Source organism: Somniosus microcephalus, chromosome 2 (genome assembly GCF_052327205.1).
Source record: "Somniosus microcephalus isolate GS21.2 chromosome 2, FLI_Smic_1.0, whole genome shotgun sequence".
Lineage (NCBI taxonomy): Eukaryota > Metazoa > Chordata > Chondrichthyes > Squaliformes > Somniosidae > Somniosus > Somniosus microcephalus.
In genome coordinates, this window is record NC_140988.1 from 285782869 (window position 1) to 285800150 (window position 17282).

The window sequence follows — 17282 nt, forward strand, 5'->3', positions numbered from 1 at the left end:
ATTGTATGAAAAGGCAGGCATAGCTAGGGCCCATGCGGGTTCCCATAGCAACACCTTTAATTTGGAGGAAGTGAGTGGATTCAGAGAAGTTGTTCAATGTGAGAACAAGTTCAGCCAGGTGGAGGAGGGTGGTGGTGGATGGGGACTGGTTGGGCCTCTGTTCAAGGAAGAAGCGGGGCGCCCTCAGGCTGTCCTGGTGGGGGATGGAGGTGTCGAGGGATTGTACGTCCATGGTGAAAAGGACCTGGAAACTGTTAAAGTGACGGAGGGCATCAGAAGAGTCGCGAATGTAGGTGGGAATAGACTGGACAAGGGGAGAAAAAATAGAGTCGAGATAGGAAGAGATAAGTTCCATGGGGCAAGAACAGGCTGAAACGATGGGTCTACCAGGGCAGCCCTGTTTGTGGATGTTGGGAAGGAGGTAGAAGCGGGTTGTGCGGGGTTGGGGAACTATGAGGTTGGCGGCCATGGAGGGAAGATCTCCAGAGGAGATGAGGTCAGTGACAGTCTTGGAAACAATGGCTTGGTGTTTGCTAGTGGAGTCATGGTCCAGGCAGAGGTAGGAGGAGGTGTCGGAGAGTTGGCGTTCAGCTTCTGCACAGTAGAGGTCGGTTTGCCAAACAACAACAGCACCACCCTTATCAGCAAGTTTAATGATAATGTTAGGGTTGGATCGGGGAGAACGGAGTGCTGCAAGTTCAGAGGGAGGTAGGTTGGAGTGAGAGGGGAGCAGAGAAGTTGAGACGGCCGATGTCACGTCGGCAGTTAGCAATGAAGAGAGTATAGAATTGGACTTGGTTATGATAGCCCCCACGATCGATATCTTGATGTTGCTTGCTATCCAGATTCACACATGAAGAGTAGAGGACTGCTGCCAATGGAACCATACTCCAGCATGGATTACTGTCTTTGAACTAGGAGCAGCAAGGCAAACAAATTGAACAAGGTGAAGGAACAATGAAAAGTGAAAGAAATCCTGCAGTGAAGAATTCCCAAACATGCTGCAACAGTGTGACCATGCAATATTGCGACAGTGTTGGCAGACAGGAGAAAATAACTGCAGAACAGCTCAGTGATGCAGTATTATACATCCCAAAGGAGGGAGGTAGAAGAGAGATCACATGGAAATCTTAAAAAGGACCTCGTTTTTTGTCCTCCCATGTTGGATGGCATAGCAACTCTATTGACTGGAAGATTAAGGAATGAAGAATAATAATAGTTCTTTGTAGTAACTATTTTATTTTTAAGAGGTATAGTTAGCAATATTCTCTAATTTGTCAAATAATGTGCATCATACCTGTGACCTATTGATGTTATTGACAGCGCAAGATAACAACCAATAGGAATGCCAGCTTTTACAGCTTTAGAGAGAGGATGGAGGGTGTGTGACTCATCCATTTCAGGTGCAGTAATAGAGTTAATCGGAGACCAACCCTGGTCGTTGCATGAGTGATTAGTCCGCAGCTTCAATCTGACAACCAATTCCCATGCCCAGTGATTAAATAAGGCCTCAGGAGTCTGACTCAGACGAACAACATTAGCCAAGTACGAGACCTAAAATGAAACAAAAGAAAAATCAAAAAGGTTAATATGGATACTGATCAGCATAAGACTTTGAAAGTTTAATAATCGCAAATCCTTTAATGCAAATACAAGTTTAGTTTACTGAATCACTGTAATATATGTAAAAGTTAGATACCGTCACACCTGGGAAGGGAATAATATACTTCAGATTTTTTTTGAAGAATCATCTTGAAATTTGATGAGGGTGATTGGATGCGTTACAACTGGGTTTTCAGTTATAGATAAAGTAGAGTGGAATTCCCTATGATACAGTTGATTTGGACTTTCAGAAAGCTTTTCAACAAAGTTCCACATAAAAAAATTCTAATTAAACTAAAAGTCACAGCATTCTAAGGTAAAGCATGGGACTGGATAATAAATCAATTAAAAAAAATAGGAAGCAGAGAGAAATTGGAATAATCTACCTTGCAGAATAGTGGAGACATAATAGCAAAATACTGTACTGTGGATGCTAGAAATCTGAACTAAACAGAAAATGCTGGAAACACTCAGCAGGTCAGGCAGCATCCGTGGAGGGAGAAACAGAGTTTCAGGTCTGTGACCCTTCGTCAGAACTGGAAAAAGTTAGAGATGTAACAGATTTTAAGCCGGTGCTGAGGCAGGGAAAGGTGGAGGAAGGAACGAAAGGGACGGTCTGTGATCGGGTGGAAGGCAGGAGAGATTAAATGTTGCAAATGGGGGCGGCAGAATCATCAACAGCTACCGCCTGAAAAAATAGGGGCAGAGGTTATGGTTTGAAATTGTTGAACTCTATGTTGAGTCCAGAAGGCTGTAAAGTGCCTAATATAAAGATGAGGTGCTGTTCCTCGAGCTTACGTTGAGCTTCACTGGAACAGTGTAAGAGGCCAAGGACAGAGAGGTCAGAGTGGGAGTGGAGCAGAGAATTAAAGTGACAAGCGACCAGAAGCTCAGGGACTGAACGGAGATGTTCCACAAAGCGGTCACACAATCTGTGTTTGGTCTCCCCAATGTAGAGGAGACCGCATCATGAGCAGCGAATACAGTATACTAAATTGCAAGGACTCTGGGGACATGTGCCAAAATTGGGAGAGCTGTCCCAGACTAGTCAAGCAACAGCCTGACATAATCATACTCACAGAATCATACCTTTCAGCCAACACCCCAAACTCCTCCATCACCATCCCTGGGTATGTCTGTCCCACCGGCAGGACAGACCCACCAGGGGTGGCGGCAGTGGTATACAGTCGAGTAGGAGTGGCCCTGGGAGTCCTCAACATTGACTCCGGACCCCATGAAGTCTCATGGTTTCAGGTCAAGCATGGGCAAGGAAACCTCCTGCTGATTACCAACTACTGCCCTCCCTCAGCTGATGAATCAGTACTCCTCCATGTGGACCACCACTTGGAAGAAGCACGGAGAGTACCAAGGGCACAGAATGTACTCTGGGTGGGGGACTTCAATGTCCATCACCGAGAGTGGCTCGGTAGCACCACTACTGACCGAGCTGGCAGAGTCCTGAAGGACATAACTGCCAGTCTGGGCCTGCGACAGGTGGAGAGAGAACCAACACGAGGGGAAAAACCTACTTGACCTCGTCCTCACCAATCTACCTGTCGCAGATACATCTGTCCATGACAGTATTGGTAGCAGTGACCACCGCACAGTCTTTGTGGAGACGAAGTTCCGTCTTCACACGGAGTACACCCTCCATCGTGTTGTGTGGCACTACCACCGTACTAAATGGGATAGATTCAGAACAGATCTAGCAGCTCAAAACTGGGCATCCATGAGGCGTTGCGGGCCATCAGCAGCAGCAGCAGAATTGTACTCCACCACAATCTGTAACCTCATGGCCCGGTATATTCCTCACTCTACCATTACCATCAAGCCAGGGGACCAACATAAAGAGTGTAGAAGAAGAGCATGCCAGGAGCAGGAGCAGGCGTGAGGTGCCAACCTGGGGAAGCTGCAACACAGGACTAAAAAGCTAAAAAGTGGAAGAAGCATGCTATAGACAGGGCTAAACGATCCCACAATCAACGGATCAGATCAAAGCTCTGCAGTCCTGCCACATAGTCGTGAATGGTGGTGGACCATTAAACAACTAACGGAAGGAGGAGGCTCCATGAATATCCCCATCCTCAATGATGGTGGAGCCCAGCACGTGGTTGCAAAAAACAAGGCTGAAGTATTTGCAACCATCTTCAGCCAGAAGTGCTGAATGGATGATCATATTGGCCTACTCCGGAGGTTCCCACCATCACAGAAGCCAGTCTTCAGCCAATTTGATTCACTCCACGTGATATCAAGAAACGGCTGAGTGCACTGGATACAGCAAAGGCTTGGGCCCCGACAACATCCCAGCTATCGTGCTGAAGACTTGTGCTCCAGAACTAGCCATGCCTCTAGCCAAGCTGTTCCAGTACAGCTACAACAGTGGCATCTATCCTACAATGTGGAAAACTGCCCAGGTATGTCCTGTCCACAAAAAGCAGGACAAATCCAACCCGGCCAATTACCGCCCCATCAGTCTACTCTCAATCTTCAGCAAAGTGATGGAAGGTGTCATCGGCAGTGCTATCAAGCGGCACTTACTCACCACTAACCTGCTCACTGATGCCCAGTTTGGGTTCCGCCAAGACTACTCGGCTCCCGACCTCATTACAGCTTTGTTCCAAACATAGACAAAGGAGCTGAATTCCAGAGGTGAGGTGAGAGTGACTGCCCTTGACATCAAGGCAGCATTTGACTGAGTGTGGCATCAAGGAGCCCTAGTAAAACTGAAGTCAATGGGAATCGGGGGGGAAAACTCTCCACTGGCTGGAGTCATACCTAGCACAAAGGAAGATGGTTGTGGTGGTTGAAGATCAATCATCACAGCCCCAGGACATCGCTGCAGTAGTTCCTCAGGGCAGTGTCCTAGGCCCAACCATCTTCAGCTGCTTCATCAATGACCTTCCTTCCAACATAAGGTCAGCACCCTCCTCCACCTGGCTGAACTTGTTCTCACATTAAACAACTTCTCCTTTGACTCCACTCACTTCCTCCAAATTAAAGGTGTTGCTATGGGAACGTGCATGGGCCCCGAGCTATGCCTGCCTTTTCGCGGGATATGTGGAACATTCTTTGTTCCAGTCCTACTCAGGTGCTGCCTGACCTGCTGAGCATTTTCAGCATTTTCTGTTTTTATGCACTTTAGAAACATGTGCTAACTGAACCTGATTAACTCAATTTTCGCCAAGTCCTTATATTAGACTTTAGAGACTCGATTTTCCTCCCAAGTTATGCTGGTTTTCCTATATACAGGAAACTTTGGTTTATCCGGAGGTTAACTGTCCGGAATGCTCGATCCACCGGCAAAAATCAGGAGCCGTTTCATTAGGTTTTTTTTCTTTTCGTTGCTTTTTTTTTTCCACCAGTCAGGCTCTGCAAGGTCTCGCTGAAGCTGTTGCTAAGCTACAGAGACGCTTGCAAGGTACGGCTGACTGTTTAGAAGCTGTTGCTAAGCAACAGGGTTTGTTGCCAGATAGAGAGCTCAAAAGCTCCGTATGTTTCAACATTAGCGCTGGTTTGTCCGGCAGTTTTGATGGGACGGCAACAGCTCGGTCCTGTCGGTGCCGGATATCACAAAGTTTCCTGTATATGTATGGGCAGTCACACGTAAATCATGCAGTACTGAGGGAGTGACATCAAAGGTCATGTTTATTGTCATTACCACTTTAGCCACCCTGGATGCTGATCATCCCTGCATACGATAGGTATTGCTAGGCGATGAGAAAAGTGGTGGCAACTTTAAAGTAACACACCAGGCACAAAAGAGAGGGTTCATCTCAATGTCTCATCAGCTACAATAAATTTTCAAGTGGAAACATCTAGGTGGAGAATTTTATTGATGCTGTCTAGCCCTTTAAGATGTTGCAAGTGTTGTAATTCTACTGCAACAGCCATTCCTAGTCTCTGTCCCCATGCATTCCACATGGCAAGTTCACAAGTGCTGGCGGCAACACTGCCAGAAGCTTACCAAAAATATTTTAACAAATCTGACTTGGGAAACTCAGGCCGGAAGTCACGTCTCACCACACTTTCACTGGCATTGCCACTAGAGAAGAATATGACAGTCTAGTATAATAACAAAATACTGCGGATGCTGGAAATCTGAAATAACAGAAAATGCTGGAAATACCACGGATGCTGCCTGGCCTGCCGAGTATTTCCAGCATTTTCTGTTGTTATTTCATGACAGTCTAGTAGTTTGTCAACAACTGAAAGACTAACTGGCTACAATTTCCTGGCTTATTTGGTCTTTTTTTGAAGAGAGTTTCCACATTTGCCACCCTGCAGTCTTATGGCAGAATTTTCTTTTCCACACTATTTTGAAAAATTTAGTCTAACCCACAACCTTCTGACCTATAGACAAGATGGCATATTAGGTCACTGGTAGTGGGGAAACACCATCATGTATATTGGTTTATACCAGTGCAATTTGTCTAATACTGTACCAGATGCTAGGACTTGTTATCTTTATACCTTTCAAGCAGAATGCTCCAACAATACCATTGCTGATGGCCGCTTGAGACCTTCTTGGAGGCATAAAAATCTAGGAAGAAAATTTTGCAACTGATCCTAATGCAGAGTCTTTCCACTGTTTATTTTATTTATTTCACAAAGGGAAGTGGCTATAGGAGGGAGGTTAGGTACATGCTTTGTATCTTGCTGTTTCAGTTTTACAATCAGAGCTGGAATGATCAGGCTTAGATATATAGCCTGATATTTCACTGTTCTTTTGAATCAGTAACAGAATTCACAGGTAAAATGATAGCTCATGGGAAAGCACCGAAGACAAGTGGCATGAATACCAGTTGTAGCTTTTGCTGTATACAAAGATAACAGAAAAATCTCAGTAACTTTGGAAAAGGAACTAAAGTTTTATCCCAAAGGGCAAAACATGTGGCTTAAGAAAATACTGGAGACACAAGAAAGTTCACACACAATGGAGCAAATGTAATGCAATTGATGACAATAGCAAGACAGACAGGTGATCACTCTGGCAACAGTGATTGAACAATAAGCAGACCTACCGCATTACTACGAAATCAAAGTCGCTGTTAGCACTGGGACCAAATCATAGTACACAGAAATAAGTCAATACTTTGATTCTGTCCTCATTCCTAGTGATAAGTGAACTACTAAACTAAATATACTTAATTTTAGAATTTTATTGGATTGGCAGCAGCAAAGAACCTTCCACAAATTAAAAACATAACAAAAGCAGTGATGGCATAGTCAGGGACATCAAAAGTACGGAGTGAAAAGGAGAAGATAATCATAGGTATCAGAAAGCCACTCCATGAGTAAAAGCAAGAGAGCTTAAATAAAACAAATGTACCGCAATGATAAAGTTGCCAAAAAGGGATAAATTGTTGTTTTTAAAAAAATATAAAGTCTGGTGAAAATCTAATTCAAGATTTTCAGAGCTATTGGTAATAATTATCTTTAATTTCTCTTGAAAAATAAGAGTCTGATGTGAAGAAATTGGACTTAAAAATAGTTGAAAATTCAAGTGTTTTAGCTTTCTGAGGGGACAAATCAGTGTTTACAGATGCAGACTGATGCACAGTTCTCAGCACCTTAGTGAATTTAAGCAAAATACATATTCTTAAAGGATTACTTAGCATTTTGTGAGCTACTATGTCAGTACTTTTATCTGTTTCAATAGTTGGCAGTACAGTTAAAGGAAACATTTGATTCAAAATTAGTGAGAAAAAAACAAATTATGCCAAGTGAACATTTGCAAATGGCCAGATATTTCTTTGTATATGTTTTTAAACACAAACTTTAATAACAAGAAGTCAACTATGAACTTTACCACCAGCCCCCCAAAAAGCTTGAAATCTAATGCAGTTTGAACAAAATTGAAACGGACTTTCCCCCCACTTTACTTTAACTTAAAGCTCAGTCAGGAAAATAAAAACTCGTAAAATATTCATAAGGTATACCCCTATACTCCCAAGCATTAATTTGTCCAATCTTTAATGTTTACATCCATAAACATTTTGAAATTACTTACAAAATTGATAAAAGTACATTTCTTGTATATGACAGGCTTTGCAGTCAGCAAGTACAGTGTAGGTGCTATCTCTTATGGAAATGTCTAAAGTCAAGGCATTTTGTCTAAACATTTTCTGCAAATAAAAATATGCAAAGGGAAAAACATGGAGAATTTATAAATAATATTTTATAAGACTATCCAACTAGCTGGATTTCTACATATTTTACCTGCTTTATGCTTTCAGAGATGAATCCACTATAAGGCTTGTCAGTGAGGTACTTCTGATATACTTCTAGAACCATCAATGCTACTTCAGTATGAAGAGAAGGGTCAAGAGCGAGGGTTGATTGCTGGAAAATAAATTAAAAAGTATTAACTAGGAAATACTGTTATAATATGTACAAGGTACCTCATTCCCTGCCCAGCAGATTAGAGAACACAATGGCCCAGAAATTCGGGTCTCCACAGGTGAGTACGCACGGGGTACTCACCCGTAGGCCCAATGGAAGTGCCGGTTTCCTGCATGCATTGTGCATGCGCGGGAAACCGGCACTTCCGGTCCTCTGAACGAAGGGGTTCAGAGGTCGAACGCGTGCGCAGGAGGGGCTGCGCGTGCGCATCAAACTTCGGGGTTTTAATTTTTTTTTTTTTTTTTTAAAAACAGGTTTTCCCGGGAGGGTAAGTCTCCAGAATTTAGAAATGTAAAAAGCAGGCGTAAGGCCTGCTTTTTACAAGGTAAGTGGTGAATTAATTAAAATTAAAACATTTTTTCCACAGGTTTATTATTTTTAAATACTTTAAAGCAAGGTAAGTTTATTTTTAGCCCCGTTAGAAAATAAAATTATTTTTTTCAAAAATTTAAATTGTTTAAAATAGTTATTTCATGTAATTTAAAGTTTATTTAAAAAATGTGATTTAAAAAAAAAATTATTTGAAGATTTAGTGCTGTTTTGGGGCCGTAGTATTTATAAGTCTTGACAGCACTTCCTGTCAGACTTATGAATGGAGTATTCCCTGCTCCGATTGGCTCCCCATGGCCCACGTGATCCCAGGGAACGTATCGAACTAACTGCGCCCCTGGGATTCGCAAGCACTGTGCGCCGGCAGCTGGACCAGGCCCCGGATCGGAATTCCACGGGGGCCCACAGCTCAACGGCCAGCGCGCAAGCTAAGTGCAGGTCGGTGGCTTACACCCCCGACCCGAATTTCTGGGCCATTTTATTCTAAAGTCCCTAATGTCCAAATAAATTTACTTTTCACTAATCTGAATGTAATTCCTCACGTCCTACTTTCTTGGTTTAATTTGAACTATTAATATTTTAGATGTTTGAAAAGGTCCCCAATAACTGGCCTTTTAAAAAAAAAAAAAAAAATGTACTGTAGATCTTTTGTCATAGCTGAAAAGGAGTGTCACCTGGAATTGCGTCTTTCCCTAGCCGACAAATAACTATGCAAGTGGATGAGGATAATCCAGTCGATGTAGTTTGTTTGGATTTTCAAAATGTGTTTGACAAAGTTCCTCGTGAAGCCAGTAAGGAGTAAACACAAGTATGACATGAATAGGTCTCCACTGATAAAAATCAAAAAAGGGAAAGGACTTGGAACTGATCATTGACAATATACAAACCAATGATGAATCCAATTTTGGAGTATGGTGTGCAGCTTTGGTTATGCACATAGACATAGGTGCAATAGAAAGGGGTCAAAGGCGAGTGACCAGAATAATCCCAGGCCTTAAGAACTAAGATATGAAAAAAGGCTCCAAACTTACTTTTACTGGAGAAAATACTGAGTGGAGGCATGATATAGATCTTCAAGCCCTAGAGGACACAACTGCAAAATTTACAAGTGTTGATCAAGGTTAGAGATTAGAAAAAAATTTGAACCCCCAGAGTAATGAATATGTAGATTAAACTCCCAGGAAAGGTAGTTGATTTGGGTCAATTGGGTCCTTGAAAAAGGAGTTAGACCCCTATCTGTGGAGAAGCATGACAGAGGGTCTTTACGGCCTTAAAAGAATAAAGATTTACCTTACCAGCAGAATAATACATCACAAATTATATGATACTACTGTCTTTATACAATTGCATCATCTGACTTACCATTCACAACACCACAGAAAAATTTAGTAGTACAGGTAGACTAGCCTTTATCCGAAAACCTCGTGTTTCGGTTTTCGGAAAATTTCGGATTTCAGAAGGTATTTTATAAGACTGGGAAATTTGTCGGGGGTGGGGGTCGGCGGGGGGTCGGGGTCGGCGGGGGGGTCGGGGTCAGCGTAAGTCGTGCGCCACTCTGGTCATGTCGTGCGCACGACTTACGCTGAACGAAAAAACTTTCGGTTTTTAGAGGTTTTCGGAAGTTCGGATAAAGGATAGTCTACCTGCACAGGAAACTTTGGCTTGTCCGGAGGTTAACTGTCCGGAATGCTCAATCCACCGGCAAAATTCAGGTGTCGGTTCAGTAAGTTTTTTTTCTTTTCGTTGCTTTTTTTTCCACCAGTCAGGCTCTGCAAGGTCTAGCTAAAGCTGTTGCTTAGCTACAGAGACGCTTGCAAGCTACGGCCGACTGTTTAGAAGCTGTTGGGGTTTGTTGCTAGATATGGAGCTGGAGCTCCGTATGTTTTAACATTAGCGCTGGTTTGTCCGGCAGTTTTGATGGAACGGCAACAGCTCGGTCCCGTCGGTGCCGGATATCACAAAGTTTCCTGTAATATTAAAAATATTTCCAGTGTGCCCAAACATGACACTTTAAATGTAAACTTAGCTACACATGAAAAGCGTTCTTAAAGTGCTAGATATATCCAAGCTATAACCTGAACCTCTGAGATGCAGAGGGATCTGGGTGTCCTAGTGCATGAATCACAAAAGGTTACTATGCAGGTACAGCAAGTAATTAGGAAAGCTAATAGAATGTTATCATTTATTGCGAGGGGAATGGAATACAAAAGTAGGGAGGTTATGCTTCAGTTATACAGGGCATTAGTGAGACCACATCTGGAGTACTGTGTACAGTATTGGTCTCCTTATTTAAGGAAGGATGTAAATGCGTTGGATGCAGTTCAGAGAAGGTTTACTAGACTAATACCTGGAATGGGTGGGTTGTCTTATGAGGAAAGGTTGGACAGGCTGGGCTTGTATCTGCTGGAGTTTAGAAGAATAAGAGGTGACTTGATTGAAACATAAGATCCTGAGGGGTCTGGACAGGGTGGATGTGGAGATGATGTTTCCTCTTGTGGGAGAATCTAGAACTAGGGGTCACCGTTTAAAAATAAGGGGTCGCCCATTTAAAACAGATGAGAATTTTCTCAGAGGGTCGTGAGTCTTTGGAACTCTCTTCCTCAGAGGGCGGTGGAAGCAGAGTCTTTGAATATTTTTCAGGCAGAGGTAGATAGATTCTTGGTCAGCAAGGGGGTGAAAAGTTATCGGGGGTAGCCAGGAATGTGGAGTAATTGGATCAGTCATGATCTTATTGAATGGCGGAGCAGGCCCGAAGGGACTACTCCTGTTCCTAATTCGTATGTAACCTGTCAAGCATATTCTAAGATGCAAAATTCCCAGACCAAACAATAATTGAACTTTGACTTCAGCCTGTGTTCAGTTATAGCAATAATTCTTTCTGGTTTTAGAGCTATAGGTCAGCTTAAACACAACTCTACCTTTGCAACAGAATATACATTACATGGTATAATACTCCTATCATTAAAAAAAAGCGCAACGCCTAATTGATTAAACTCTCAGCTATCAGGGAAACCAACGATAAAGCTTTGGTAAACTGTTAATGAAATGTTACTTTTGCCCCTCTTGCAATTCCTGCAACATACCTGCTCGTCAAGCCCCCAGTTCAGTCCTTCAAGTATGATGCAAGCCAGCTTGTTCTCCGCAGCAGATAAATTGTAGTTCAGAAGCCACTCACGAATTACACGCATTTCAGTTGAGGTGATTTTCCATAGGTGCAGGGGAAGTTCTTTAAATAGGTACAGAGAAACCTACAACAAAAAGTTTTGATTTTTTTTCTCCCCCAAAAGAATACAATTTTAAAATGTAAATATCTTTTTCAAGATAGATATTAGACTGTAGATTTTATTAGTTCAAACCCCCTTCCGTGTCCGAATTCCCAAGTCGTACCCAAAATGCACAAAGCTATTCACGATGTGCAAATTGTAAAATCTACTAAGTTACACCTCTCCTACACTCATAATCCCACTCAATGTTTCACTGCTTAACTGTCTTAAATTGCTATTGCAATCTTATAGGCTCTTAAGTGACAATATCATGCTGCCCTGTAGCACTTTGACTTATTTCATTTTGGGATTTATCTCTCACTACTGAAGGCTGTAACAACATGTTCCCAATACAAATGATCCAAAACAGCAATGGAAGTGGCATTAATAGCATTTTCAAAGCAGAAATACAAGTATCACCCCATTAACAGCAGCCCGTATTTTCCGATGCCTACGGGTGTGTACCTGCGAAGCGCATGCGCTGAAAACCGGCATTTCCGATCTGTCAAGAATGCTCGACAGATCGCACGCCTGCCCAGGAGAAGGGCCTCTGTGGGGGCAGAGTTCCGCTTTCTGCAGAACCTCCGCCCGCTGAAAACCCTTACAAATCTTACGCCTGGTAAAAGCAGGCGTAAGGCCTGCTTATACCAGCATAAAAGTTTAAAAAAGTTTAAAAAAAAGTTTTTGTCACACATTTATAATTTAAAAATACTTTTTTTTTTTTTTTTTAAAAAGAGGTGTTTATTTTTGGTCCCGTAAAAAACGAATTATTTTTTCAAAAAATTAAATTTTTGTTTAAAAATTTAATGTAATTTTAACTCATTTTAAAAACGTGATGGTTGTTTAAAAATGTATTTAATGTTTTGATGTGTTTTTTCAGTGATCTCCATTCATACTTTTGACAGGTCTCTCTGTCAAAAGTATGAAGGGGGATTCCCTTCTCCTATTGGCTGGCCTGGCCCACGTAATCTCAGGGACGCTTGCGAACTGCCTGCGCCCCAGGATACGTGGGCCCTGCGCATTTCGACTGTGGAGAGGCCCAGGATCGGAAATGGCCACACCTTGGGAGCCCTCAGGTAAGAGCGTAGATTTTTTTCCGATAGGAAGCATCTGCACGCAGGAAGCCTCCTATTGGAAATTACGGGCCAGTGTCACAGGACTTGCAAGTTAAGTTTAGTCTTTGTGAAAAGAAATAACCTGTGGAAAAGTATAGCTTGTTAAAATAAAAATGATAGCAATATATATTGAAACACATATGTAACTACTGTATAGCAATAGCTATCATCAGCTGAATTTTTCAAGTGCTGCTAATTTATTTTGATAGAATATTAAAGATGTTAAGATGTTCATGGAAAGTACTTTATAAACATTTGAGTGATAATCTACAGTTTAAATATTAGAATTGAAAGCAGAAAATATTGATGGGTAAGAATTTCTCATTTTCCATCGTTTGCTCGTCATTTATTTAATTATGAAGCACAAACAGTATACACGAGTTGCATTTTTTTTCAGATGCTAATGAGCCTGATGTGCATTTTCAGTATTTTCTGATTTTATTTCAGATTCTTTGCATTCATGCATTTTGTCTCGGTATCAGGTCAGAAGAGATGCAGAATAAAAGCTTCATCAATTCAGACTCCATAAAGTAGCTTAACTGTTACCTCAAACAAGCAACGCTGATGACACTAATGCAATTTAAAAAAAATTTAAAAAATGCAAGTTGTTTTTGCAAAAAACAGGTAATACTTTTTCTCATCATAATAAAAGAAATTCTAAATTGTATTCATCCAGGTATAAGTAGTTCAAACTATTAATGTGACATACACAAGTAAGTTCAGTTTCTTCAACCAAAATGGATCAACAAGTTTATGAACAACCTTTGGCAGTTTATTCAAAGTTAAAACAGGACATACCATTCCAACTTTTTCAATGGTTTCCCGGACACGATCCAGAAGTAGAGAGATTACATGAGGATGAGCAGTCGAAATTGTGGCCAAAAGTTCCCGGCCAACCTTGGAAAAGGTTTCTCTGGTGCAAAGACTTACAAAAGCTACCTAAGTGGAAACAAAACACATGGTATATTTTATATATACAAGGAAACACATTACCATAGTGCATTATCCTGTTTCATCCTTCCAGACCACCCTGCAGCCTCTGACATGGTTGACCACACCATTCTCCTCCAATGCCACTCCTCTGTTGTCCAGCTCAGTGGAATTGCCCTAGTTTACTTCCACTCTTACCTATATGATCATAACCAGAGCATCTCCTGCAATGGATTTTCTTCTCACACGCACTCCCTTACCTCTGGAGTCCTGAAGGCTCAAGCTTCTGACATTGGAAAGTAAACAGCTGTGAAATGGTAGCTCTCATACCACTTTTGCAGCTGTCACCTATTCACAGCAATGGGGAGAGATAGAGAACCTGACAAGATCCCCGAATGACGTGAACCCCGTTAAAAATGTGGTAAAATAGAAACAGGCTGGCAAAATAGCAGTTAACAAGCATTTAACTATCTTAAATGCCTCCCCCGCCGCTTGGTGTCAGGTCTGTTCTGAAATTGCAGACCCGACACTTTGGAAACTTACATGGCGGCGGGTTCGGAGTGGGCTCCCAACCCGGTCAATCATTTGATTTGGACAGTGGACCGGCCTCCAAACCCGCACTCTGAGTGCCGACAAAATCGTGGTCTTATTTTCCAAGGAGTACGTGGCCTCCTTATTCTTCCTACCAAAATGTTTTACCTCACACTTATCTACATTGAAGTTCATTTGCCAATCACATGCCCATTCTGTAAGGTTATTAATTACTTCCTGTATTTTGTTGCAGTCCTCCTCTGTATTAACTACACCTCCCAATTTGGTGTCATCTGCAAATTTTGAAATTGTACTTCCAATTCCAGAGTCCAAATGGTGAATGTGTAAATGGTGAACAACAGTGGTCCCAGCACTGATCCTTGTGGAACACCACTTCCCACCATTTGCCAATCCGAGTAACTACCTTTAATTCCTACTCTTTGTTTCCATCTTTACTCCTCCCTTTTCATGAAGGCACCAGGCTTATCTTGGCGTATGGTCTCATGTGGTACTTCACCTAAACAGCCATTTTTTAAATGAGTGAGCTGCAACAGTCAGTTGCCCTATTCAACCAAAGGGGTCATCACAGCCATGTGTGATCCTGTCCTCACATGCACAGTTTCCAGCAGCAGTCTATGGGCAACAAGCAGGAACTTTGGTGTTTTTCACTTCCCAGATCAAGAATGCCGAGAGCAATTATGCATATCACTAAGTTTTAAAAAAAAATCTGCAATGAGCATTAGAGGATAAGCTAACATGTATTCAACACAAATCTTCCAATACCCTGCTCAAAACCATTCACATAATATAATGCAACTTCAGCTCCTGCATACTATAATCAACTAAAATTGGTTAATTTATTTTAAATGAACCACACACCATATTGTATATATAATAAATTAATTAGTAGGCTTTAAAGATCATAAGATCTGATTTTGTTTTGTTTTGTATCAAATAACGCAGCACATTAATTTCATCAGGTTCACTGGACAGCAATCAGAAACGGGTCCAATTTTATCATCTCACTGCTATCCAGACTGAGATGGTTTCAACATAAGTTGGGAATCAAACCTGGAATGTTAAGTCTGTACAGCATGGTATAACAGCACATGGGACATTTGTCCACTACGCCAACAGGGAAAGCAAGGCGTTTTAATCTAAATAGGGTGTATGGCATATCATACACTCTGACACCGACTGTTCATATTCAGTAAAGATAATTGAAAGTGAGAAATGCACTCAAGCATTCTATGTATTCATAGACAGTACATCAGGATATGCAACAATTTAGGCTCATAAACCTAAATACTATTGACAATAATCATTCAGCTCACAATTAGCGTTACAGTTGCATGAACCATCTTAGGCATCACATTTTTATGTTTATTAAGTATTTAGTACTACAGTGCTGAACTCTTACATAAGCTTTAGTCATTGCCCCTTACATTTTAAAGCAAATACTACCCGATTTAAAAAAAAACATTGCATTATTTCAATTTCTAGATATGTGCATACCTCATATATTTCTAAAGCAACTGTCTTCACAAACTCTTGATCCACATTTTCTTGTTTTGGTTGGGTCATGTGTGCAAATGTAGTGAGAAGACATATTGCTTCTGAGTTGGTAATGTTGGACAGACACTGTTCAAACATTTGTTTATGTTCTGGGTCTGCATTAAAATAGAGACACAAAATAAATTAATGTGTATTAAAGATTTGCAGAAAGTAGAAGTTATTAACTCATGTACTATCATATAAATCAGGAGCAGCACATTTATGAACTGGAAGTACAGGTAGACTATCCTTTATCCGAAAACCTCGGGACCAGCCGAGTTTCGGATAAAGGAGAATTTCGGATTTCGGAAGGTGGGTCGGCGGGGGGTCGTGCGCACGACTTACGCTGACGCTCAGCGTAAGTCAGTCGGGGTCGGGGCCGGCGGGGTACGCGGGGGGGTCGGCGGTTGTCGGGGCTGGCGGGGTCGGCGGTTGTCGGGGCTGGCGGGGTCGGCGGTTGTTGGGGTCGGCGGTTGTCGGGGCTGGCGGGGTCGGCGGTTGTCGGGGCTGGCGGGGTCGGCGGTTGTCGGGGTCGGCGGTTGTCGGGGCTGGCGGTTGTCGGGGCTGGCGGGGTCGGCGGGGGGGGGGGGTCGGCGGTTGTCGGGGCTGGCGGGGTCGGCGGTTGTCGGGGCTGGCGGGGGGGTCGTGCGCACGACTTACCCTTTATCCGAACTTCCGCAACCGGAACCCTCTAAAAACCGAAGGTTTTTTCGTTCAGCGTAAGTCGTACGCACGACTTACGCTGAACGAAAAAACCTTCGGTTTTTAGAGGGTTTCAGTTTTTGGAAGTCCGGATAAAGGGTAGTCTACCTGTAGTAAAGTGTCTGAAGTTGTGAAAACTTAAATGGCATTGACCGGAGATACCGGATTTTTAAATTGCAATTTCTCTTGTAACCAAACTACTTAGAAATTTAAATAAAAATCATATCTATACTACCTTGAAACAAATAAACTACAAAGGGCCCCAGTCTCTCAGGAAGGGCTGGAATGCCCTGTGTTTTCTGTTTCTTACACGAGTGCTCCAGGAAAGGCTCATAATCATCTATTTAAGCACTTTATCTGCTATATAATTTTTATTTGTCCTTGGGATGTGGCTGGCACTGTCAATCCATATGGCCATTAAGAGTCTGGGACTTGAGTCACATGCAGGCCAGACTAAGTAGGGGTAGCAGGATCCCTTCCATGAAGGACATTGGTTAACGTTGAGTTTTTACAAAAAAATCAGCAGTTTTCATGTTTATTTATTCTGGTGCTAGACCACAAATAATCACATTTATTGAATTTAATTTCACAACTCGTCATGGTCGGATTTGAACTCAAACTTCTGGGCTGCTGGTCCAGTATCATAACCACCATGGTATCATACCTATAATATGTTTTAATACTCTAATGGCTGTCCTATAAAATTGACAGGTCAGTCATTACCTGGTTTATTTAATTAAAAGTGCTGTGTGCTGGGAAACACAAGGAGGTTACAGAGTCACCCTTTCAATATATAAATGTTGGTATTCTTGAGTAATTGAGATTGCAAAATAGTTTGGATTGAATTGTTATT

The 17282-nt window shown here is 42.1% G+C and overlaps 1 protein-coding gene across 1 annotated transcript in view; it reads right to left on the reverse strand.

Annotated features, from left to right (window-relative positions):
* The window catches only part of epg5 (ectopic P-granules autophagy protein 5 homolog (C. elegans)), a 237635-nt gene that overhangs the window by 127003 nt on the left and 93350 nt on the right, over positions 1-17282 (reverse strand). The window contains exons 12-16 of the mRNA XM_085966023.1: positions 15689-15843; positions 13511-13651; positions 11418-11582; positions 7822-7944; positions 1298-1554 (exon numbers count right to left, since the gene is read on the reverse strand). Of these exons, the coding sequence (XP_085822149.1) occupies positions 1298-1554; positions 7822-7944; positions 11418-11582; positions 13511-13651; positions 15689-15843 (841 nt within the window). The remainder of the gene's footprint in view (positions 1-1297; positions 1555-7821; positions 7945-11417; positions 11583-13510; positions 13652-15688; positions 15844-17282) is intronic.